The 24,021-nt window shown below is 49.3% G+C and overlaps 1 protein-coding gene across 1 annotated transcript in view; it reads left to right on the top strand.

Annotated features, from left to right (window-relative positions):
- The window catches only part of sv2 (synaptic vesicle glycoprotein 2), a 60,945-nt gene extending 41,938 nt beyond the window's left edge, over positions 1 to 19,007 (top strand). The window contains exons 5-10 of the mRNA XM_038784275.1: positions 234 to 323; positions 2,018 to 2,106; positions 7,438 to 7,577; positions 12,878 to 12,973; positions 14,416 to 14,575; positions 17,854 to 19,007. Coding sequence (XP_038640203.1) covers positions 234 to 323; positions 2,018 to 2,106; positions 7,438 to 7,577; positions 12,878 to 12,973; positions 14,416 to 14,575; positions 17,854 to 18,037 — 759 coding nt within the window. The 3' untranslated portion in view covers positions 18,038 to 19,007. The remainder of the gene's footprint in view (positions 1 to 233; positions 324 to 2,017; positions 2,107 to 7,437; positions 7,578 to 12,877; positions 12,974 to 14,415; positions 14,576 to 17,853) is intronic.
- The last annotated feature ends 5,014 nt before the right edge of the window (positions 19,008 to 24,021 follow it).

Raw genomic sequence — 24,021 nt, 5'->3', positions numbered from 1 at the left:
ACTGTCTCTCTCTCTCGATCCTCTTTCTCTTTCTCCATCTCTCTCTCTCTCTCCTCTCTCCATTTCTCTCTTTCCCCCCCTCTCTCTCCCTCTCCCCTCTCTCATGCTCCTGCACTGGCTCTCTCTCCCCCCCCCCCCCGCATGCGCGCGAGTTTGTTCTCTCGTGAAGATTTTACAGCTCGTGTCATTCCCCTGTTTCAATCAGCTGATTCCTTTGTTTTGTTGAATCCCAGGTGGAGCGGCTGCTGATCCCCCCTGCTGAGAAAGACAGCTCAAAGTTCATCGAGAATGGTACTAATTGGTTCTGGCGTCACATAGTCAAGGTGAGGTTTCCATACGTCAGTGTGTTACCGAGCAATCCTGCTGCTTCTCGGCCGTTGAATGAAAAGAATCTTGCCGTCCGACCGTGCTTTTCAGATGTCCCAAAGTGTTTAGCGAGCAGCAAAATCCTTTGGAAGGGTAGCCGCTGCTGGAGGAAACAGCTGTATGCACAGCAAGATCCCACAGGCAGCAATGCGACAACGACCGGGCCGGTTTTTTTTTTTCGTGATGGTTGGTGGTTAACTGTTGGACAGAATGTCAGTAAAGATACTGGCGGCCCTTGTCAAAGCAAGAAAGAGAATTTTTACTTGGAGTGGCATGAGTTAATGAGGTACAGCCAGCAAGACAAGGTAACGGACAACTACATGACACGTGGCTTAATCCGGGAAGGGGGAAGTTCAGCACTTTGAGACACACCAACTGGAAATGAAATGAAATGAAAATCGCTTCTTGTCACAAGTAGGCTTCAAATGAAGTTACTGTGAAAAGCCCCTAGTCACCACATTCCGGCGCCTGTTCGGGGAGGCTGTTGCGGGAATTGAACCGTGCTGCTGGCCTGCCTTGGTCTGCTTTCAAAGCCAGCGATTTAGCCCTGTGCTTAAAGGAAAGGCAGATGCATCCAGTTGGTTCGATTTTGAGGGGTTGCAATAGGAGAGGGATGTGATCCAGGGGTGACAGGATAAAGTGGTTTAGACAGTGTGTGTAATACTTGGCTTTGTAAATGATGATTGATTGATATCTATTGCCACATGTACCGAAGTACAGTGTAAAGTATTTTTCTGCGGCCGACGGAACGTACACAGTACGTACATAGTAGATACAAGAATAATCAACAGAGAATATTGATGGAGACCGCAGAGTGAAACTGTCCTCTGGTAGGTGGGTCAGTAACTCGAGATCATTGATTTAAAATCATTGGAAAGAACGGCTGGGGAAATAAACTGTAAACGCCAGCAATCATCCCCGGGGAATCCTCAAATCCAATAGGATCCAGCAATCATCCCCGGGGAATTCTCAAATCCAATAGGATCCAGCAATCATCCCCGGGGAATTCTCAAATCCAATAGGATCCAGCAATCATCCCCGGGGAATTCTCAAATCCAATATGACCCAGAATTGATCCCTGGGCATTCTCAAATCCAATAGGGCCCAGAATTGATCCCTGGGCATTCTCAAATCCAATAGGTCCCAGTATTGATCCCCGGGCATTCTCAAATCCAATAGGACCCAGAATTGATCCCTGGGCATTCTCAAATCCAATTGGACCCAGAATTGATCCCTGGGGAATTCTCAAATCCAATAGGACCCAGAATTGATCCCTGGGCATTCTCAAATCCAATAGGACCCAGAATTGATCCCTGGGCATTCTCAAATCCAATAGGACCCAGAATTGATCCCTGGGCATTCTCAAATCCAATAGGACCCAGAATTGATCCCTGGGGAATTATCCAGTCAAATAGGATTCCAGAATTGATCCCTGGGGCATTCTCCAGTCCAATAGGGTCCCAGCATTGATCCCTAGTCCTCTGCCAGCCCAGTATCATTCCTTTAACCGGTACCTGCTCCTTCCACTCTCTCTCCATCCCTTCTCAACCTTTTGTTTTCGATAAAACATCTATTTCCTGAAGTTTATACGTGGAGTTCAGCGAACAAGCAAGTTCTGATCAAGAGGTAACAATCCTGTTCTTATTTACAGGGGCTGGATCCCATCAGGAAGATTTTCGCACATAAACTGCGGTTCACATCGATTATTCTGAGCATCATCTTCTTCAGCATCTCCTTTGGGTGAGTGAGTGAGATTGCGGAGCCCTCAGCAAACCGGGGCTGCCACTTCCTTCCAGTCCTTTCGTGCTGATATTGGGCCGAGTCCTGTGGCCATTCCCAGTCAGTGAGGAGAGTCAGCAAGTGTGAACCAGCTGTTAACTGCTGGGGAGGCATCAGAGCGAAGACTGCTCCTCTCTCTACCGACTGTCCATGTGCACACCTACCATCAGGAAGGGGGTAACTAGGCAGTGATCGGGGAGGGTTTGAGAGGTGGGGGGGGGGTGTGGGAAGGTGGTGGTGTGGGAAGGTGGTGGTGTGGGAAGGTGGTGGTGTGGGAAGGTGGTGGTGTGGGAAGGTGGTGGTGTGGGAAGGTGGTGGTGTGGGAAGGTGGTGGTGTGGGAAGGTGGTGGTGTGGGAAGGTGGTGGTGTGGGAAGGTGGTGGTGTGGGAAGGTGGCGTCACTGGACGTTCAGTGATCAGGAGAGGAAACTCTGTCCAGTGTCTTTGTCCTCTCTAATCGAGCTGCCCTTTTTATTTGTTAAGGTATGTAAGTGTCGCTGGCAAGGCCAGCCTCTATTGCCCATCCCTGTTTGCCCTTCAGAAGGTGATGCTGAGCTGCCTTCTTGAACCGCTGCAGTCCGTGTAGAGCAGGTACACCCACAGTGCTGTTAGGGAGGGAGATCCAGGATTTTTGGCCCAGCGACTGAACGGCGATACATTTCCAAATCAGGATTATCATAGAATTTACGGTGCAGAAGGAGGCCATTCGGCCCATCGAGTCTGCACCGGCTCTTGGAAAGAGCACCCTACCCAAGGTCAACAACTCCACCCTATCCCCATAACCCAGTAACCCTACCCAACACTAAGGACAATTTTGGACACTAAGGGCAATTTATCATGGCCAATCCACCTAACCTGCACATCTTTGGACTGTGGGAGGAAACCGGAGCACCCGGAGGAAACCCACACACACACGGGGAGGATGTGCAGACTCCGCACAGACAGCGACCCAAGCCGGAATTGAACCTGGGACCCTGGAGCTGTGAAGCAATTGTGCTAACCACCATGCTACCGTGCTGCCCGGATGGTGAGTGGCTTGGAGGAGGTGCCCTGTGACTGGTGCCCTGGTGCTACTGCTGTGGTAGAGGTCATAGGTTTGGAACCTGAAAGACCAGCAGAGTCTGCACAGCGCAAATCAAATTGAGTGATCTGACGTAGCTTTGGTGTCTCCCAGATAATGGTTTACTCTTAGAACATAGGAGCAGCACGGTGGCGCAGTGGTTAGCACTGCTGCCTCACGGCACCGAGGTCCCAGATCCGATCCCGGCCCTGGGTTACTGTCCGTGTGGAGTTTGCACATTCTCCCTGTGTCTGCGTGGGTTTCGCCCCCACAACAAAGATGTGCATGTTAGTTGGATTGGCCATGCTAAATTGCCCCTTAATTGGGGGGGGGGGGGAAAAATTGGATACTAAATTTATATTAAAAAAAACATAGAATCCCTACAGTGCTATTCAGCCCATCGAGTCGCCACCCGACCAAGGCCCACTCCCCCACCCTATCCCTGTAACCCAGTAACCCCACCTAACCTTTTGTACAATTAGCATGGCCAATCCAACTAGCCTGCACATCTTTGGACTGTGGGAGGAAACCGGAGCACCCGGAGGAAATCCACGTAGACACGGGGAGAAAATGAAATGGAAATCGCTTATTGTCACGAGTAGGCTTCAATTAAGTTACTGTGAAAAGCCCCTAGTCGCCACATTCCGGCGCCTGTCCGGGGAGGCTGGTACGAGAACGTGCAGACTCCACACAGACAGTGACCCAAGCTGGGAATCGAACCTGGGACCCTGGATCTGTGAAGCAACAGTGCTAACCACTTTGCTACCGTGCTGCTTCTTTAAGTTTATCCCTGTTACATTCCAGCCCACACACACACTTCCCCACAACATTACTTTTGGAAGCTTGTGGGAATGGATACTGAATATCATTACCTGGGGCCATGAGTGTGGTACAGTGAGTAAACGTTTAAAGCCACTGTCCAGTCCGCTACAGAATCATAGAATCCCTACAGTGCTGAAGGAGGCCATTCTGCCCATCAAGTCTGCATCGACCCTCTGAAAGTGCCTCCTAACTAGGCTCACTCTCCCTGCCCTATCCCTATAACCCCACCTAACCTGTACATCCCTGTGAACTAAGGGCAATTTAACATGGCCAATGCACCTAATCGGCACATCTTTGGACTGCAAGAGGAAACTGGAGCTCCCAGAGGAAACCTACACAGACACCAGGAGAACGTGCAGACTCCGCACAGACAGTCACCAAGGCTGGAATTGAATCTGGGTCCCTGGCGCTGTTGAGTGCCATATCCCGTTTGTACAAGGGCATTGGGATATGGCGCTCGACTCATAGATCGACAGTTCCAATGCGCCACAGCAAAAAACCGCACCGACCTCTTCGAAGACAAACACGGGACACAACCCACAGAGTACCCGTTGTCATCCAGTATTTCCCCGGAGCGGAGAAACTACGACATCTTCTTCGCAGCCTTCAACACGTCATCGATGACCATGTACATCTTGCCAAGGTCATCCCCACACCACCACTATTTGCCTTCAAACAACCGTGTAACCTCAAACAAACCATTGTTTGCAGCAAACTACCCAACCTTCAGAACAGTGACCACGACACCACACAACCCTGCCAGGGCAATCTGCCATGCAAGACGTGCCAAATCATCGACATGGATACCACCATTACACGTGAGAACACCACCCACCAGGTACGCGGTACATACTCATGCTACTTGGCCAATGTTGTGTACCTCATACGCTGCAGGAAAGGATGTCCCGAAGCGTGGTACATTGGCGAGACCATGCAGATGCTGCGACAACGAATGAACGGACATCGCGTGACAATCACCAGGCAGGAATGTTCCCTTCCAGTCGGGGAACACTTCAGCAGTCAAGGGCATTCAGCCTCTGATCTCCGGGCAAGCGTTCTCCAAGGCGGCCTTCAGGACGCGCGACAACGCAAAATTGCCGAGCAGAAATTTATAGCCAAGTTCTACACATGTGAGTACGGCCTCAACCGGGACCGGGGATTCATGTCGCATTACATTCATCCCCCACCATCTGGCCTGGGCTTGCAAAATCCTACCAACTGTCCTGATTTGATACAATTCACACCTCTTTAACCTGGGATTACCCCTCTCTCTGGATCTGTAAAGATTAATTACCCGCAAATGCTCGCATTCAAAGTATCGTCTTGCATCTTTGAATTTGTCTGTATATATTTTTCTGGGACATACCTCTTCATTCACTTGAGGAAGGAGCAGTGCTCCAAAAGCTAGTGATTTGAAACAAACCTGTTGGGCTTTAATCTGGTGTTGTAAGACTTCTTACTGTAACTATTAGAAGATAGCTGTGAGTTACTCAGAATATCTTTCTTCTCTTTTCCATGGAGGTGTATGTGCCTGACCACCATTAAATGCTTCCTGAAGCGAGATTAACGCAATGGGATGGGCTGTGTGTGTGGGGAAGGAGTCTGGTTAAATAAAGTCCGTGAGAGGCTGGTGTGCATCCTGATGACCTGAAAACAATCGCTTGCTTTAATCTGTCACAATCTCCCTTAACCATTGACATGTGCAGAATCATTTTTAAAAATAAATTTAGAACACCCAATTATTTATATTTTTCCAATTAAGGGGCAATTTAGTGTGGCCAATTCAGTTACCCTGCACATTTTTTTTGGGGTTATGGGGGTACGACCCACGCAGACACGGGGATTACGTGCAAACTCCACAGGGGCAGTGATCCGGGGCTGGGATCGAAACTGGGTCCTTGGCGCCGTGAGGTAACAGTGCTAACCACTGCGCTACCGTGCCACCCCTCCATGTGCAGAGTCTTTCGCGATGCACAGAATCTTTCACACGATTCATTCAATGGGGAAAAGGTGGCTTGCTTGAATCTTCTTCATAGGAATAAAATCATAAAATAAAATAAATCCTGTGTGGACGTTGGCTCTGGCAACTGAGGTTGACCAAAAGCAGGATATTGTCTGGCACACGAGGCTTAAGCACACCATTGAGGCAAATACTCGAGCACAGAGCTGAGGAACTGATGTGCGCCCTGAGGTACCACCTTTCTGAAGAGACACTAAACCTAAGGAAGGAGAGCGGGCAAAGAAGTGGCAGATGGAATACAATGTGGAAAAGTGAGGTTATGCACTTTGGAAGGAGGAATGGAGGCATAGACTATTTTCTCAATGGGAAAATGCTTTGGAAATCAGAAGCATAAAGGGACTTGGGAGTCCTTGTTCAAGATTCTCTTAGGTTAACGTGCAGGTACAGTCGGCAGTGAAGAAGTCAAATGCCATGTTAGCATTCATGTCGAGAGGGCTAGAATACAAGAGCAGAGATGTACTTGAGGGTGTATAAGGCCTCATTTGGTCAGACCCCATTTGGACTAGTGAGCGGTTTTGGGCTCCATATGTAAGGAAGGATGCGCTGGCCTTGGAAAGGGCCCAGATGAGGTTGACAAGAATCAACCCTGGAATGAAGAGATTGTCGTATGAGGAATGGTTGAGGACTCTTGGTCTGTACTTGTTGGAGTTCAGAAGGATGAGGGGGGATTTTATTGAAACTTGCAGGATACTGCGAGGCCTGGATAGAGTGGCATGGAGAGAAAGTTTCCACTTGTAGGAAAAACTAGAACCAGAGGACACAATCTCAGACTAAAGGGACGATCCTTTAAAATAGAGATGAGGAGGAATTTCTTCAGCCAGAGGGTGGTGAATTTGTGGAACTCTTTGCCGCAGAAGGCTGTGGAGGCCAAATTACTGAGTGTCTTTAAGACAGAGATAGATAGGTTCTTGATTAATAAGGGGGTCAGGGGTTATGGGGAGAAGGCGGGAGAATGGGGATGAGAAAATATCAGCCATGATTGAATGGCGGAGCAGGCACGATGGGCCGAATGGCCTAATTCTGCTCCAATGTCTTCTTGCCTAAACCTGGCGCTAAGAACCTGTGACATTGCGTTTTGAAGAAGACTACCAGAATGGTGCCAAGAATAGGAAAATTTTATTCACAAGGTCAGGGTGGAGGAGCTGGGGTTGTTGGCCTTGGAGCAAAGGAGTGTGAGGCGAGATTTGATAGAGGTGCACACCAGAGAGCTGTGATAGCATTTGCCTACAATTTGACTGCTCCATTTCCTACAAGGACTACACCTCAAACGAGTACGCCATTGGCTGCAAAGCCAGGACGCAAATGGCACGATATCAACGCAAACCTTTTATTTCATGTTGCCCATAGGAATTTGGGTGATTGATCCACTGTGTTCCCTTCTGCTCTTCCAGGTATTATGGTCTATGGATGTGGTTTCCTGAGCTGTTGAAACGGATGGAGACGGGAGGTGGCTCCGCCTGCTCGAATAGCCGAAACAGCTCTTCTGCTGGCGATGTGGAAAACGTTACCTGTTACCCAGTGAAAACAGCGGGTGGGTGTCAACTTTAGAGCTCCTCATTCTGACACGTGATGGGGTAGGGAGATAGGATCACCGCCTTGTAATCATTGGCAATTTTGGACAAAAAAAGTTTATTTTTTTTTTCTCCAGCCTTTTCCGTCTAGGAACATCTCAGCTTTTCGCGTTTTGAGTTTTCATTCCTGTGATATTATTGGTGCAGGTCTATACGAGATAATGTCGCTGATTAATCGCCAATTCTACCTCCAGTGTCTAGTGCAGAGTTTGAATCAACTAGTGGACTGATTTCCATTACAAACATGGAAGACTTGAAATTCTGTTGGGATTTTTAGCCATTCTTGACTTGAAGGCCTGACCGGACTTTGTGCACTTCCATCGGTAAAGAATTAGAAATGAAACCGTCTGTTAGGAGGAGTGCGTTCCCAATAAACTCTCCCTGTGGATTGTGCTCCGATGTCCTCAACACCCATCAATATCCTGGGGGTTACCATTGACCAGAATTGAACTGGACTAGCTATATAGGCAGTGTGGCTACAAGAGCAGGTCAGAGGCTGGGAATGCTATGGCGAGTAACTCGCCACCTGACTTCCCAAAGCCTGTCCACCATTTATCACTCGCCACTTGCCTGGATGAGTGCAGCTCCAACAACACTTGAGAAGTCGGCACCATCCAGGACAAAGCAGCCCCGTTTGACTGCCATCCCTTACACAAACATTCACTCCCTCCGCCACTAACTAACAGTAGCAGCCGTATGTACGATCTACAAAATGCACTTCAGGCACTCACCAAGGCTCCTTCGACACCCACAACCACCACCATCTGGAAGGACAAAGGCAGCAAGTACATGGGAACCCCACCACCTGGAGGTTCCCCTCCCAAGTCACTCACCATCCTGACTTGGAAATATATCGCCGTTCCTTCACCATCGCTGGGTCAAAATCCCAGAACTCTCTCCCTAACAGCACAGTGGGTGTACCTGCACCATATTGACTGCAGCGGTTCCAGAAGGCAGCCCTTCTCGAGGGCAATTAGGGATGGGCAACAAATGTTGAGCTAGCCAATGACCCAGATCCCAGGAACAAATCGGAAAACCCAGCCGCCCTTGTCAATCAGCCTTGCGGGACCTGTTAACCTTTATCTTTACTGCAAGCTGCAGAGTTGGTGAGAGGACATATCTGAAGTAATATCATTAAAATGACTTGATGGATTCCAGCCTGCACTGTTGTGTACTCTGTCCCTTCAGAAAGTAACATTTTGGGACGGGGTATGTTTGAGACACGAGGTGGCGAGTATAGTGAGCCAGAGAGCAACAGATTCTGGACCCTACAATTCCCAAAGCTGTCCACGGGGATTTTCCTCGTTTCTTTCCTGGGTGTGTTGTAGACTCATTGATAGAGATTGATTAATGATTAGCTATTGGCTATTCGTGCTGAATCCTGTCACGGTGATCGAGGCGGACCGTTGGCCCTTTTCTATCCAGTAATGCTGTATCGGGCATGGGCTGAGGTGGCCATTCTGATCCTGACTCTCTCTGACTGTCCAGATCACTGGCAATGTTTTCACAACCTCCCCACTTCAGACACTCTGGGACTTGATCTTGATACTGGGTGTTCATCCTAGTATTTCCCCCCCCTCATGCCCCACTGGTTCTCCAGACAGTGGGGTAGGGTCTGGTTTTTGCAGACACTGGCTTTAGGGTATTAGAGCCGGGTACTGTGGACCTGGCCTGAGGGCCGGGTGCTGTCTGGGGACTGAGGTTGCCGAGGGGTTGTGACAGGGGGGATGTGAGAGAATCTAGAACCAGGGGCGCACTGTTTGAGAACAAAGGTTGCTTATTTAAGACAGAGATGAGAATTTCTTTGAGGATCGTGAATCTCTGAAACTTTCTTTCCCAAAAGCCGGTGGAAGCAGAGCCGTAGAATATTTTTAAGGCAGAGCCAGTTAGATTGTTGATCAACAAGGGGGTGAAAGGTTATCGGGGGTCGGCAGGAATGTGGCGTCGAGGTCACAATCCGATCAGCCGTGATCTCATTGAATGGGGTAGCATACTCGAGGGGCCGAGTGGCCGACTCCTACTTTGTAATGTTTTGGACGCTGGGGCCAAGTTCTGGAGGTTGAGGTTCAGGATCGGGGCCGAGTCTTTCGAGTCAGTGGGGGGGAGGGAGGGGGGGGGGAGGCTATAGAGGTGGGTTAGGCTCTGATGGGGGGGGGGGCGGGTATTTGTCAGTCTCTTGCGTTCCAATGGGGGAGGAGGGGGGTGCTCGGGTTTAGGGGTCAGGATTTGGGGCAGTTGGGGTTAGGGGGATCCTGTTCTGGGGTCAGGGTCTGCAGATTTGCTGAAAGGGCTGCTGTTTATCTCTGAGTTTGCAGGTGGATCTTGCTGCCGGCTCCTTGCATTCACTCTGTTGGCTTCTCGCCTGGAGTCAATGAATGGCTGATCGGGTGCAGAATCTTTGCTACTTTCCTTGCCCCTCTGCTCTTGCCCAACTCAATGGTGGGTGATCCAATTTAACGTTCCCACTTTCACCCTTGCTTCGGTGACATTGATATTTACCTCATACCGGAACGGTCTACCTCAAAAACCTCCAGCTGCTGAGGCGCTTAGAGCTTTCGAGGGCGATAGGTTTCTGTTGTGTTACGACACCCGTGGCTAGTGCACGGTCAATTCCAGCCCCACAGGCCCCGGAGTCGCAGCACAAGTGAATGAACCAATAATTCTTAGAAAAGTACCTGAAGTCTTTGGCCCTCGGCTGTCCATTAATTACAGTCACCAGGTTTGTAAGTTTAAACACGATTATTTTTTTTAATAACGAGAACTATGATGAAATCTGCAGCAAATACAACTGGTTAACTATTATCTTAATCCGAATTCCTCACTTTTAACTTTCCCCCCCCACCCTCTACGCACGCACGCACTCACTCACAAGATAAACAAACACAGATGGGGAGGAGAGGGGTGAAAATCATAAGTAAAAAGAAGTTGTTGTTTCAGGCGGTTGTTCCTAGCACCGTTCTCCTCGTTCAAACTTTGCTTTCAGTTTGAGGTTTTCATTGTAGATTAATTCAGGCCTCTGTCGTTTCAGAACGGCAGCACTCAGCCTTTCTGGAGGGCGAGAGAGAGAGCAGGTCCTTGTCTCTGTTTGCAGCCTGTAATGGTTTCATTGTCGATTCATTTAGGTGCCCGCAGTTTCAGAGACACAGCAGTTATACAGCATTCCTGGAGAAAACACGGAGGAGGAGAGTGAGCAGCTTGTCTCCGAGTGTCTCAGACCCTTTTCTTTTCCTGAAAAATATTTTATGGAGGCACTTACAATAAACATAATCACAAACCAAATCAAGCCAACAGGTCTGCAAATAACTAACTCAACAAGCTACCTCACCAACCCGCCCCTGCATTTCCCAACTCCCCCGGCCTGCTGACATGTTAACTTTTCCCGAAGAAGTCAATTTGCCCGACTGCCACCTCCGGGCGAACCCCCTCCAAGGCAAACTTTATCTTTTCTAACCTGGGAAACCCCGCTAGGTCATTCACCCACACCACTGGTTTCAGGGGCCCTGGGTGTCTCCATTCTAACAATAACCGTCTCCGGACTACCAGGGAGGCAAAGGCCAAGACAGCGGCCTCTCTCGCCCCCCTGGGCCCCCGCACCACCTTCATGTTCAGGATCTCCGACGTATCGTCGGCAAACCCCTGCCAGAAACCCCCAAGCTTCGGACACGCCCAAAACATGTGGACATGATTCCGCGGGCCTACCCGCGCACTGCCCACACCTATCCTCCACCCCATCAAAAAACCTGCTCATCCTCGCCACAGTCATATAGGCCCTGTGGGCCACCTTAAACTGGATAAGGCTAAGCCTAGCGCACAACGACAATGCATTCACTGGCTGTCTCAGGCTCGACTGCCCCCTGAGGCCTCTGAGAATCATCTCACTGGGGTAAGGGCAGCACGGTGGCGCAGTGGGTTAGCCCTGCAGACTCACGGCGCCCAGGTCCCAGGTTCGATCCCGGCTCTGGGTCACTGTCCGTGGGGAGTTTGCACATTCTACCCGTGTTTGTGTGGGTTTCACCCCCACTACTCAAAAAAAAAAGATGTGCAGAGTAGGTGGATTGGCCACATTAAATTGCCCCTTAATTGGAAAAATGAATTGGGTATTCTAAATTTATATATTTAAAAAAAAATCTCACTGGGGTAGGATCTAATCTCCGCCTGTTACCGGGCAGAGCACAGATTTTAGGCCAATTCATTGACCACCAGCCAATCAATTGAACTGAAATCCACCCCGTCTCCCTCTGATGCTGAAAAGTCTGAGGCTTCCTGTTGAAACGAGCAGAGTGTTCTCTCCTGTAACTTCTGAATTCCTCCCTCCTTCCTGCTGCTTGACTTTTTAAAATAAATTTAGAGCACCCAATTAATTTTTTCCAATTAAGGGGCAATTTAGCGTGTTCAATCCACCTACCTTGCACATCTTTGGGTTGTGGGGGCGAAACCCACGCAAACGTGGGGAGAATGTGCAAACTCCACACGGACAGTGACCCAGAGCCGGGATCGAACCTGGGACCTCAGCGCCGTGAGACTGCAGTGCTAACCCACTGAGCCACCGTGCTGCCCCCTGCTGCTTGACTTAAAGACACATGCCCATTAATCATCCGTGGATCAAAAATGATAACGCCCAAATAAAAGAAAGGGGAAATAAGGGAATAAAGAGGAAGGAACCTTGGTTAGAGGAGGGAACGCGGAGATATGAGGCAAAATTGTCATAATGGAGTTGAGCTGCGTATGACTACATCAGAATTAGAGGATGTGGAAGTCTAAGGTGGGACATGATAGAGGTGTACAATATTATGAAGAAGATAGATAGGGTATTTAGGAAGAAACTTCCCCCTAGAGGGGGCAATAACCAGGGGGGGCATAGATTTAAGGTTAGAGGCAGGAGGTTTTGAGGAGATTTGATGAAAAACCTTTTAACCCAGAGGGTGGTGGGAATCTGGAACTCGTTGCCTGAAAGGGTGGTGGAGGCGGGGACCCTCATAACATTTACGAAGTATTTAGATGTGCACTTGAGATGCCACAGCACACAAGGATACGGAGCAAGTGCTGGAAAACGGGACTAGAGTAGTTAGGTGCTTGATGGCCGGCACAGAGACGATGGGCTGGACAGCCTCGCTCCCTGTTGTAAAATCTCTGTGACTCAGACATCTGAAGAAATTGCCACCGAGGCGGAATTGTCTCAAAGCTGCAATTAATTTTCATCTCTCCCTCCCTTTTTCCTATTTTTTTTTGTCTCAAATGATTTTGTTTTCTTGTTTTGCAGTGTACAAAGAAGGATTTATCATCGCTGCCGCCAATCTTCCTGGTAACATCTTTACTATTTTGTTGATGGATCTGCTGGGAGGCAAGGTGCTGCTGTGTGAGTAACCAGCAGGAAGCAGAGAGAGAGAGAGAGAGAGAGCGCGCAATGTGAGGAGCAGCAGTATTATATGTCCGTTAAAAAAAAACGCTCTAGTATAGCGCTTTCCATATTCTCAGCATTTTCCCACAGCACTGTACAGCCAGTGAGTCACTTGCGAAATACTGTTGTTTTGCAATAGTTACCCCCAGTACCTCCAACAATGTCGCACTCCCTCAGTACCGCATTGAAGCATCAACCCGGATTACGTCTTCAAGTCTCGTGTGTGTGTGTGTGTGTGTGCGTGTGTGTGTGTGTGTGTGTGCGTGTGTGTGTGTGCGTGCGCGTGTGGGTGTGTGTCTGTCTGTGCACGCGTGTGTGTGTGTGTGTTTTATGGGTCAGGGTTTAGAGCAGGGGTGGGCAAACTTTTCCGTGCAAGGGCCACATTCAGAAATTCACAATTTTAAAGGGCCGCATAGTATATTAAGTAAAATAATTACCTCACCCGGTTATGATTCTGGGCGCCTCATATAGAACATAGAACAGTACAGCACAAAACAGGCCCTTCGGCCCTCGATGTTGTGCCGAGCAATGATCACCCTACTCAAGTCAACGTATCCACCCTATACCAGTAAGTAACCCAACAGCCGCCCCCCCCCCCCCCCCATTGACCTTAAAAAAAAAAAAAAACCACAAAATTTTTAAAAACAAAACAATGTTTACTCTATGAACTCAGGTTAACCTTTTTAAAACAAACAGTGAATATCTTGCAGCAATGTGCCCACGGTATTCTGGGCATTTTAATAAGGGGCGAGTCTGTCAGGACAAGCTGGTTATGCTGAACTTAGTTCAACCTCAGCTGGAATATTGGGCACAGTTCTTCAATATCCAGGGTTTCAAAATCCTGCAGTCCACATGAAACGAGGATTGTTTCCTTGGAGTTTACAGCGAGGAATGGTGAGCTGGTTTAATAAAGAGTTCTTGTTGATTGGGTGGCCAAAGATGGGTGAAGTAACCAGATCTCTCCCTCAGCTGCTTTTTTGGTGCCCAGCTGAAATATTAGCAGTTAAATGAAGGGCTGAGTAAAGCACGCAAACCAAGTTAAATATCCGCAACTCGCTCAGAACGAGCAAGCGGATCGGATAACTTCTATTTAAAGTGTTGGTACAGATACCAACTAGAGGTTGATGGCCGACTCGGGCATACTTACAATTTAAATGGAGGGAGCAGGGAAAAAGAGGGTTAAACGTTGAACATCATTGTTCTTTGAAGGACCGAATCTGCCAAATAGTACTGCCCAAGTTGTGCATACAATTAGCAATGGTTTGCTAACTTTTCCATTATTCTTAGCTGTACATAAACCAATGGATAATCGTGTTATCATTTACTGCGATTTGAAGGATAATGGTTCATTGAATTGGCAGGTTGGGTGGTAATTTGTTTTTCATGCTTTTGCCCCCTAGGTGCCAGTCTGTTTCTCTCGGGTATCTGTGCGTTCTTCATCTGGGAAGTGTCCACTAAAACCCAGAGTTTTGTTGTGTCTTGTGTATTCAGTGGCATCTCGGTCATTGCCTGGAACTCGCTCGATGTCATTGGGCTGGAATTGTACCCCACTCACCTGCGGTAGGTTACACTTTACAATCAAGACAGAGGAGGTTTCCTCCTGAATGTTTGACTCTCTGAAACATTAGTCTATTTATTGTTCACTGTGGAATCAAGAGTTTAGGGAACCGTTTGTACAGGAGCTGAGTTTCATTGTTGGAAAGGGTGAGGTTGGTCAGATAGCTACTTGCATTATATTCCTCGTTGATTAATGCATCAAAATGAGCCACAAACCAAAATGTCTATCTCATCAAATGAAAGCTGATTCACATCATGGAATTTACAGTGCAGAAGGAGGCCATTCGGCCCATCAAGTCTTCACTGGTCCCTGGAAAGAGCACCCTACTTAAACCGATGCCTCCACCCTATCCCTGTAACCCATTAACCCCACCTAACCTTTGGACACTAAGGGACAATTTAGCATGGCCAATCCACCTAACCTGCACATCTTTGGACTGTGGGAGGAAACTGAAGCACCCGGAGGAACCCCACGCAGGCACGGGGAGAATGTGCAGATTCCGCACAGCCAGTGACCCAAGCCGGGAATCATATCTGGGTCCCTGGGGAAGGAGTTGCGGAGGGTGATAGAGACCAACGAGGGTCGGCGAGCCAAAATGGAAAACCTGGAAAACGGATCCAGGCGACAGAATCTGAGGATTGAGGGTCTGCCCGAAGGGGTGGAAGGCCCGAGGCCGACGGAGTATTTTGCCACGATGTTGGCTGAGCTATTGCTGTCCCAATGTTCAACCCAGCAAGGGACTGACCAGGAATGAGAACCAGTCTTTGATCTCTAGGGGTATTGCACTTGAGACCTGTGAACATAAGAACATAAGAACTAGGAGCAGGAGTAGGCCATCTGGCCCCTCGAGCCTGCTCCGCCATTCAATTAGATCATGGCTGATCTTTTGTGGACTCAGCTCCACTTTCCGGCCCGAACACCATAACCCTTAATCCCTTTATTCTTCAAAAAACTATCTATCTTTACCTTAAAAACATGTAATGAAGGAGCCTCAACTGCTTCACTGGGCAAGGAATTCCATAGATTCACAACCCTTTGGGTGAAGAAGTTCCTCCTAAACTCAGTTCTAAATCTACTTCCCCTTATTTTGAGGCTATGCCCCCTAGTTCTGCTGTCACCCGCCAGTGGAAACAACCTGCCCGCATCTATCCTATCTATTCCCTTCATAATTTTAAATGTTTCTATAAGATCCCCCCCTCATCCTTCTAAATTCCAACGAGTACAGTCCCAGTCTACTCAACCTCTCCTCATAATCCAACCCCTTCAGCTCTGGGATTAACCTAGTGAATCTCCTCTGCACACCCTCCAGCGCCAGTACGTCCTTTCTCAAGTAAGGAGACCAAAACTGAACACAATACTCCAGGTGTGGCCGCACCAACACCCTATACAATTGCAACATAACCCCCCTAGTCTTAAACTCCATCCCTCTAGCAATGAAGGACAAAATTCCATTTGCCTTCTTAATCATCTGTTGCACTTGTAAACCAACCTTCTGTGACTCATGCACTAGCACACCCAAGTCTCTCTGAACAGCGGCATGCTTTAATATTTTATCGTTTAAATAATAATCCCGTTTGCTGTTATTCCTACCAAAATGGATAACCTCACATTTGTCAACATTGTATTCCATCTGCCAGACCCGAGCCCATTCACTTAACCTATCCAAATCCCTCTGCAGACTTCCAGTATCCTCTGCACTTTTCGCTTTACCACTCATCTTAGTGTCATCTGCAAACTTGGACACATTGCCCTTGGTCCCCAACTCCAAATCATCAATGTAAATTGTGAACAATTGTGGGCCCAACACGGATCCCTGAGGGACACCACTAGCCACTGACTGCCAACCAGAGAAACACCCATTTATCCCAACTCTTTGCTTTCTATTAATTAACCAATCCTCTATCCATGCTACTACTTTACCCTTAATGCCATGCATCTTTATCTTATGCAGCAACCTTTTGTGTGGCACCTTGTCAAAGGCTTTCTGGAAATCCAGATATACCACATCCATCGGCTCCCCGTTATCTACTGCACTGGTAATGTCCTCAAAAAATTCCACTAAATGCACTGGTTATGTCCTCAAAAAATTCCACTAAAAATTCCACACACAAGTTAGATTAAAGTCATATGTTAGATACATCATAATATATTGTAGAGCGTAGCAATTTAATAATGAAAATAGTTGACAGGAACTTAATAGAATTGTACATAACTAATTTAATATATATTTATGTATGTATATAGAACATAGAACAGTACAGCACAGAACAGGCCCTTCGGCCCTCGATGTTGTGCCGAGCCATGATCACCCTACTCAAACCCACGTATCCACCCTATACCCGTAACCGCAAAAACCCCCCCCCCCCCCCCCCCCCCCCCCCTTAACCTTACTTTTATTAGGACACTACGGGCAATTTAGCATGGCCAATCCACCTAACCCGCACATCTTTGGACTGTGGGAGGAAACCGGAGCACCCGGAGGAAACCCACGCACACAGGGGGAGGACGTGCAGACTCCACACAGACAGTGACCCAGCCGGGAATCGAACCTGGGACCCTGGAGCTGTGAAGCATTTATGCTAACCACCATGCTACCCTGCTGCCCCTAAACACCCATTTATGTGTATATGTGTATAAACGTGCTGCAACCTTTCTACCAGTGGTGGAGCAGTGTCTCCACTAGCGTGGGTTCGATCCTGGCCCCATGTCTTTGCACATTCTCCCTGTGTTTGCGTGTGTCTCACCCCCACAACCCAAAAGATGTGCAGGGGGCAGCACGGTAGCACAGCAGTTAGCACTGTTGCTTCTCCACTCCAGGGTCTTCGATTCCCCGCTGGGTCACTGTCTGCGGAGCCTGCGCGTTCTCCCAATGTCTGCGTGGGTTTCCTCCGGGAGCTCCGGTTTCCTCCCACAAGTCCCGAAAGACATGCTTGTTGGGTGAATTGGACATTCTGAATTCTCCCTCTGTGTACCCGAACAGGCGCCAGAGTGTGGCGACTAGGGGGTTTTCACTAACTTCATTCCAGTGTTAATGTAAAGCCTACTTGTGACAAAAGGCTATTAAATTAGGTGGATTGGCCACGCTAAATTGCCCCTTAATTGGAGAAAAAAAAGAATTGGGTAATTAAAATTTATTTTAAAAAAGATATCTCAACATTGCGAAAATTACATGGGAGATATTGGACCAATTCTTCCAGAACACCAGCCTAGTTCTAATGAATGGAAGAGGTTTGTTTAATACCTTCATAACATTGAAGATTTGATTTGTGTTCCTTGACAGGTCATCTGCCCTCGGAGTGTTCACTGGTGTCAGCCGAATTGCCTCCATTTTGGGAAACATTGTGTTTGGACAGCTGATTGACATGAACTGCACTGTGACCATCCTCCTGGTAGCCGCGATATTTTTCATTGGAAGCCTGGCTTGCATCAAACTGCCCAACACCAAGCACATAGAACTGAGTTAAGAGAATCAATTGGAGAGTTACTGGACCATTTTATAATTGGTGCCTTTACCTGTGAGTAAATATTTTGACTTCAGACGGGGGGGGGCGGCGGGGGGGGCCATTCAGCAGCAAATTCCCAGATCCGGATGTAATAGCAACAGACATCGAGGAGTGAACACTGCCGTAACCTTCAGGGGAGACTGAGAAAAGGGAGTGCGCGCAAGGACCAATGATACATGGAGAACCCGCACAAGCACAGGGCAACATATGAAGCATTTGATTGGACTTAACACAAAGTGCCTCTTTCAACCTCCGGCCGGACAGAGCTCTTTTGGAAGGGAATCCACACAAATTAACTTCAGGTGAAGATAATCTCCTTCCTCTGTTTCTGCTTCCACTGCTAGCCTCCCAACCTGAGCAAAGGTCTGTCCTAATTCCCCTCCATCCAAAGTCTTTGCATCTTCAGAACGTAAGTCTGGCTAAACCACCAATTTCCCCAAAACAGCTTAACCATTAACACCTCGGTGTGTCACAACAATCAGCGCGGAGCCCACTGTTCACCATCCTGAGGTACAGTTTCAAAATTAGCAGACGCTGAATTGGGAATATATATACTTAATCAGAATTGCAATAAAAAGATTACACTATTCTGCAAGCATAAAGATACAAATGATTAAAAATAATGACATACGGTTTGGCTTAGAAGCCAAGAAAATGGCTGCCCTGGATATAGGATTTTCAGGGAGGGTAGAGAGGGATGCAGGTGAGGATGTAGTATTATTGGTTAAAGAATCAATTCCAGCCGTGAGGGAAAGGGCGGGCAGATGATATACTAAATTAAGTATTAAATGAGGCCATGTGGGTTGAGCTCATATTTTTTTAAAGGGGCAGGTAAACTGCCAAGAATGTACTACAGGTTGACCACCCCTTATTCAAACAGCTCTGAAATCTGTACTTTGAGTGCCAAAATCATATTTCTAGTAAAAAAAAATAACATGGTGTTCACCCAAGATCCACTAGCTATGCAACATTTCACAACTATGCACGTACAGTTATTACAATATTCGAAAAAGTTCCAGAATCCGAGACACACTTGGCCCCAAGCATTTGGAATAAGGGATGCTCAACCTGTCTCGATTGTACCCCCGGCTGTTAAAGGAAGCCATGGAGGAAAGCGCGGATACGCTGAATCATTCGATTCCTCACTAGATGCCAGTGAGGTACCAGAGGATTGGAGGTGGTCTGTCTGACTTTGGTGGTGGGCAAATTAGAATTAGTTCTGAGAGTCAGAATAAAACGTCACTTAGAAAGGCATGTATTAATCTGGGATAGTCAGCATGGTTAATCATAAAACCTCTACAGTACAGAGAGCCATTTGGCCCATCGAATCTGCACCGACCCTTGGACCCTACCTAGGCCCACGCCCCGACTCTATCCCTGTAACCCCACAACCTTTTGGATGATAAGAGGCAATTTAGCACGGCCAATCCACCTAACCTGCACATCCTTGGACTGTGGGAGGTAACCGGAGCACCCGGAGGGAACCCACGCAGACACGGGGAGAACGTGCAGACTCCGCAAAGACAGTGACCCAAAGCCAGAATTGACCCTTGGTACCTAGCATTGAGAGGCAGCTGTGCTAACCACCTTGTCATCCCGTTGTGCAAGAAGAGGTTCTTACTTTGTCAAAACGTGTGATTAAAGTAGTAACGAGGATTGATGAGGTTTTTGCAGTGGATATTGTCGACATGGATAAAGGCTTTTGACAAGGGCCCATTTGACAGACTGGTCAGAAAGGGCATCATGGCATACGGGGAATGTGGCGAGTTTGATCCAAAATTGGTTTAGTGACAGGAAACAAAGAGTAAGGTCGATGGATGTTTTTGTAAATGGAAAAATGGTTTTCAGTCAGGGCTCCGTGTTGTCCCCTTCCTGGCTGTGGCATCAGTGATTTGGATCGCAATGTGGGTGGCAAGACTGGGAAATTAGCAGATTGGCTGTGATCGTTGATTTGTGACGATAGCTATAGACTCCAATTGAGTGGGTATACAGGTTCTGTGACCAGCGATATGAAGTTGGGGGGTAACTGCATTCTTTGCAGTGTTTTCAGAATGAGTTCATGTCCAACCGAGTCAAAAGCTTTTGCCAAATCAATGAAGACAACTGCAAGGTCCTTTTTATTCTTCGCCCTCTTAATGATATTCTCAAGGATAGCAATATTTTCATTGCATCCCTGGGTAGCTGCAAGGAAACCTTTCTGACGTGGGTTGATCCAAACGGTCTCACTGAGACATTTCGCCATAATTTTGGTAAAAAGGCCGAGCAGCATAGGCCCCGGCTCCACTGCAACCCCAAAAAACCCCAGCCTGGCTTGACCCTGGATCCCACCACCCTCGACACCGTCCTTGTTACCCCCGTCCAAAACTCCCCCAGCGCTGGGCACACCCAAAACATGGGCGTGGTTCGCTGGGCTCCCCGAGCACCCAGCACACCTGTCTTCGCCCCCGAAAAACCTACTCATCCTCGTCCCAGTCATGTGGGCCCTATGCAGCACCTTGAACTGTATAAGGCTAAGCCTCGTACAGGAAGAGGAGGAATTCACTCTCTCCAGGGCATTTGCCCACGTCCCCCCCTCAATCCCCTCACCCAGCTCATCTTCCCATTTCCCCTTCAGTTCCTCCACCGAGGCCTCGTCTACCTCCTGCATTACCTGGTATGTGTCCGAAACCCTCCCTCCTCCAACCCACACCCCCGAGAGCACCCTGCCCCGTACCCCACGTGGGGGCAGCAAGGGGAACCCCTCCACCTGCCGCCTGGCAAACGCCCTAACCTGCATGTACCTAAACATGTTCCCCGGGGGAGCCCAAACTTCCCCTCTAACTCCCCCTAGCTCGCAAACCTCCCCTCCGCAAACAGGTCCCTCAACCTCCTAACCCCTACCCTGTGCCAGCCCAGAAATCCGCCATCAATGCTCCCTGGGACAAACCGATGGTTCCCCCGTATCGGGGCCTCCATCGAGCCCCCCACTTCTCCCCTATGCCGTCTCCATTGCCCCAAAATTTTGAGGGTAGCCGCCAACACCGGGCTCGTGGTATACCTCGTTGGAGGGAGCGGCAACGGCGCCGTTACCAGCGCCTCCAGGCTCGTGCCCACACAGGACGCCACCTCCATCCTCTTCCATGCTGCCCCGTCCCCGTCCATTACCCACTTACGCACCATCGCTGCGTTGGCAGCTCAATAGTACCCACAGAGGTTGGGCAACGCCAGCCCCCCCCCTATCCCTGCCCCGTTCCAGGAACACACTTCTCACCCTCGGAGTCCCATGCGCCCACACAAATCCCGTAATACTCCTGTTGACCCTCCTAAAAAAGGCCTTCGGGATAAGGATGGGGAGGCACTGGAACAGGAACAAAAACCTCGGGAGCACCGTCATCTTAATGGACTGCACCTTCCCCGCCAGTGACAGCGGTAACATATCCCACCTTTTGAACTCCTCCTCCATCTGCTCCACCAACCTTGTGAGGTTGAGCTTGTGCAGGGCCCCCCTTTTCCCAGCCACCTGGACACCTAGGTACCTGAAGCTCTTCCCTGCCTGCTTCAGTGGGAGCCTACCAATCCCCTCCTCCTGAATCCCCGGGTTGCAGCACGAACAACTCGCTCTTGCCCAGGTTCGGCTTATACCCAGAGAAGCCCCCAAATTCCCTAAGAATCCTCATCACCTGCGGCATCCCCCCCCCCACCGGGTCGGCCACATACAGCAACAGGTCGTCCACATAAAGCGACACTCTATGCTCCTCCCCACCCCGCACCAGGCCCCTCCAGTTCCCTGACTCCCTCAACGCCATGGCCAGGGGCTCAATCGCCAACGCAAAGAGCAAGGGGGACAGGGGACACCCCTGTCTCGTCCCCCGGTGCAGGCGAACGTACTCCGACCTCCTCCTATTCGTGGCTATACTCGCCATCGGGGCCTCATAGAGCAACCTCACCCAACGGACAAACCCCTCCCCAAACCCAAACCTTTCCAACACCTCCCACAGATACTCCCACTCAACCCTATCAAAGGCCTTCTCCGCATCTAATGCCACCACTATCACCGCCTCCCCTTCCACAGCCGGCATCATAATAACGTTGAGGAGCCTTCGTACGTTTGTATTCAACTGCCTTCCCTTCACAAACCCCGTCTGGTCCTCGTGAATGACCCCTGGCACACAATCCTCTATTCTTGTGGCTAAGATCTTTGCCAGCAGCTTGGCGTCGACATTTAGCAGCGAGATCGGCCTATATGACCCGCACTGCAGAGGGTCCTTGTCCCGCTTCAGGATCAAGGAAATCAGTGCCCGTGACATAGGTGGGGGCAAAGCCTCCCCTTGCCTCGTTAAAGGTCCGGACCAACAGGTCCGCATACCTTTTATAAAATTCCGCCGGAAACCCATGCGACTGATGCTCCCTATCCCTTTAACCAACTCCTCCAGCTCAATCGGCGCCCCCAGTCCCTCCACCTGCTCCTCCATCCTCGGAAATCGCAGCTTGTCCAAGAAGCGCCTCATTCCACCCCCCTCCACCGGGGGTTCCGACCTGTACAGTTCCCCATAGAAGTCCCTGAAGACCCCATTAACGTCTAACCACCTTCCCGGCTCTATCTGTCACTCCCACAATCTCCCTGGCTGCGTCCCGCTTTCGGAGCTGGTGTGCCAGCATCCTGCTCGCCTTCTCCCCATATTCATACACCGCCCCCTGTGCTTTCCTCCACTGAGCTTCTGCCTTTCTGGTAGTCAATAGGTCGAACCTGGCCTGAAGGCTACTCCTCTCCCCCAGCAATCCCTCCTCCGGAGCCTCCGCATATCTCCTATCCACCCTCACCATCTCCCCTATCAGTCTCTCCCTCTCCCTCTCCCTCTGCTCCTCCCTCTCCCTCTGGGTTCGGATGGAAATCAACTCCCGTCTAATCACCGCCTTCAATGCCTCCCAGACCGTCCCCACTCGGACCTCCCTGTTGTCGTTGGCCTCAAGATACCTCTCAATACACCCCCGAACCCTCTCGCCCGCCACCTCATCTGCCAGCACCCCCACCTCCAGAGCGAACGTTGGTCCCTCTCCTCCCCCAGCTCGAGGTCCACCCAGTGCGGGGCATGATCTGAAATGGCAATGGCGGAGTATTCAACATCCTCCACCCTCGAAACTAGCCCCCTGCTCAGGACAAAAAAATCAATCCTCGAATAGGCCTTATGCACGTGGGAGAAAAACGAGTACTCCCTGGCCCTTGGCCTCGCAAACCTCCAGGGATCCACCCCTCCCATCTGGTCCATAAATCCCCTCAACACCTTAGCCACCGCCGGCCTCCTACCCGTCCGGGACTTGGATCGATCCAATGGGGGATCCAGCACCGCCAAGCCCGTTCCCTTGGCTGTGGTTTCGCTAGACAGTAGGTAGGGACAGTGGGAATCTCGTTCATCCACTCATGCGCGTCACTAATTAGATGACGAGGCATTTGGCTATTTAGAAACACTCGTATGAGTGCCTTGTTCGAGTCTTTACGTCGCTCGTCGACGGTTTGTACCACCACCTAGTGTGAAACCGCAGCCAAGGGCCGCGTGGTGGATCAGCGGGTCTACCATTCATCCTCAGGTCAACAAGCGTTGTATCGTCACCCACCAATTATGAGCTGGTTTAGACTGGTTAGTTATACGACGTGTCCGGAGACCACCTACCCTTTATGTACAGACAAAAAAGTCATCATTTGATCACAAAAGGATTTTGATACGGAACGTGTATTAACTATTAACAACAGCCTCGAACTAACTATATACAGTCGGAGCGATAAATCGTCTCGTCCATCCTGGGAGAAGATCTACCATTTCACATCTTTCGGGACTTCATATTTATTTTGTTTTTCAATGAGTTTGTCAAGATATTAATGCTCAGTGAGGTTAACTAGACCTCTCTGAATGTTGGAATTCCTCCCATCGTCACTGAATATACGCATTAGTTCCAGCGTCATGATCAGG

Source organism: Scyliorhinus canicula, chromosome 24 (genome assembly GCF_902713615.1).
Source record: "Scyliorhinus canicula chromosome 24, sScyCan1.1, whole genome shotgun sequence".
NCBI classification, from domain to species: Eukaryota; Metazoa; Chordata; class Chondrichthyes; order Carcharhiniformes; family Scyliorhinidae; genus Scyliorhinus; species Scyliorhinus canicula.
This window is presented reverse-complemented; position numbering and strand designations above follow the sequence as displayed.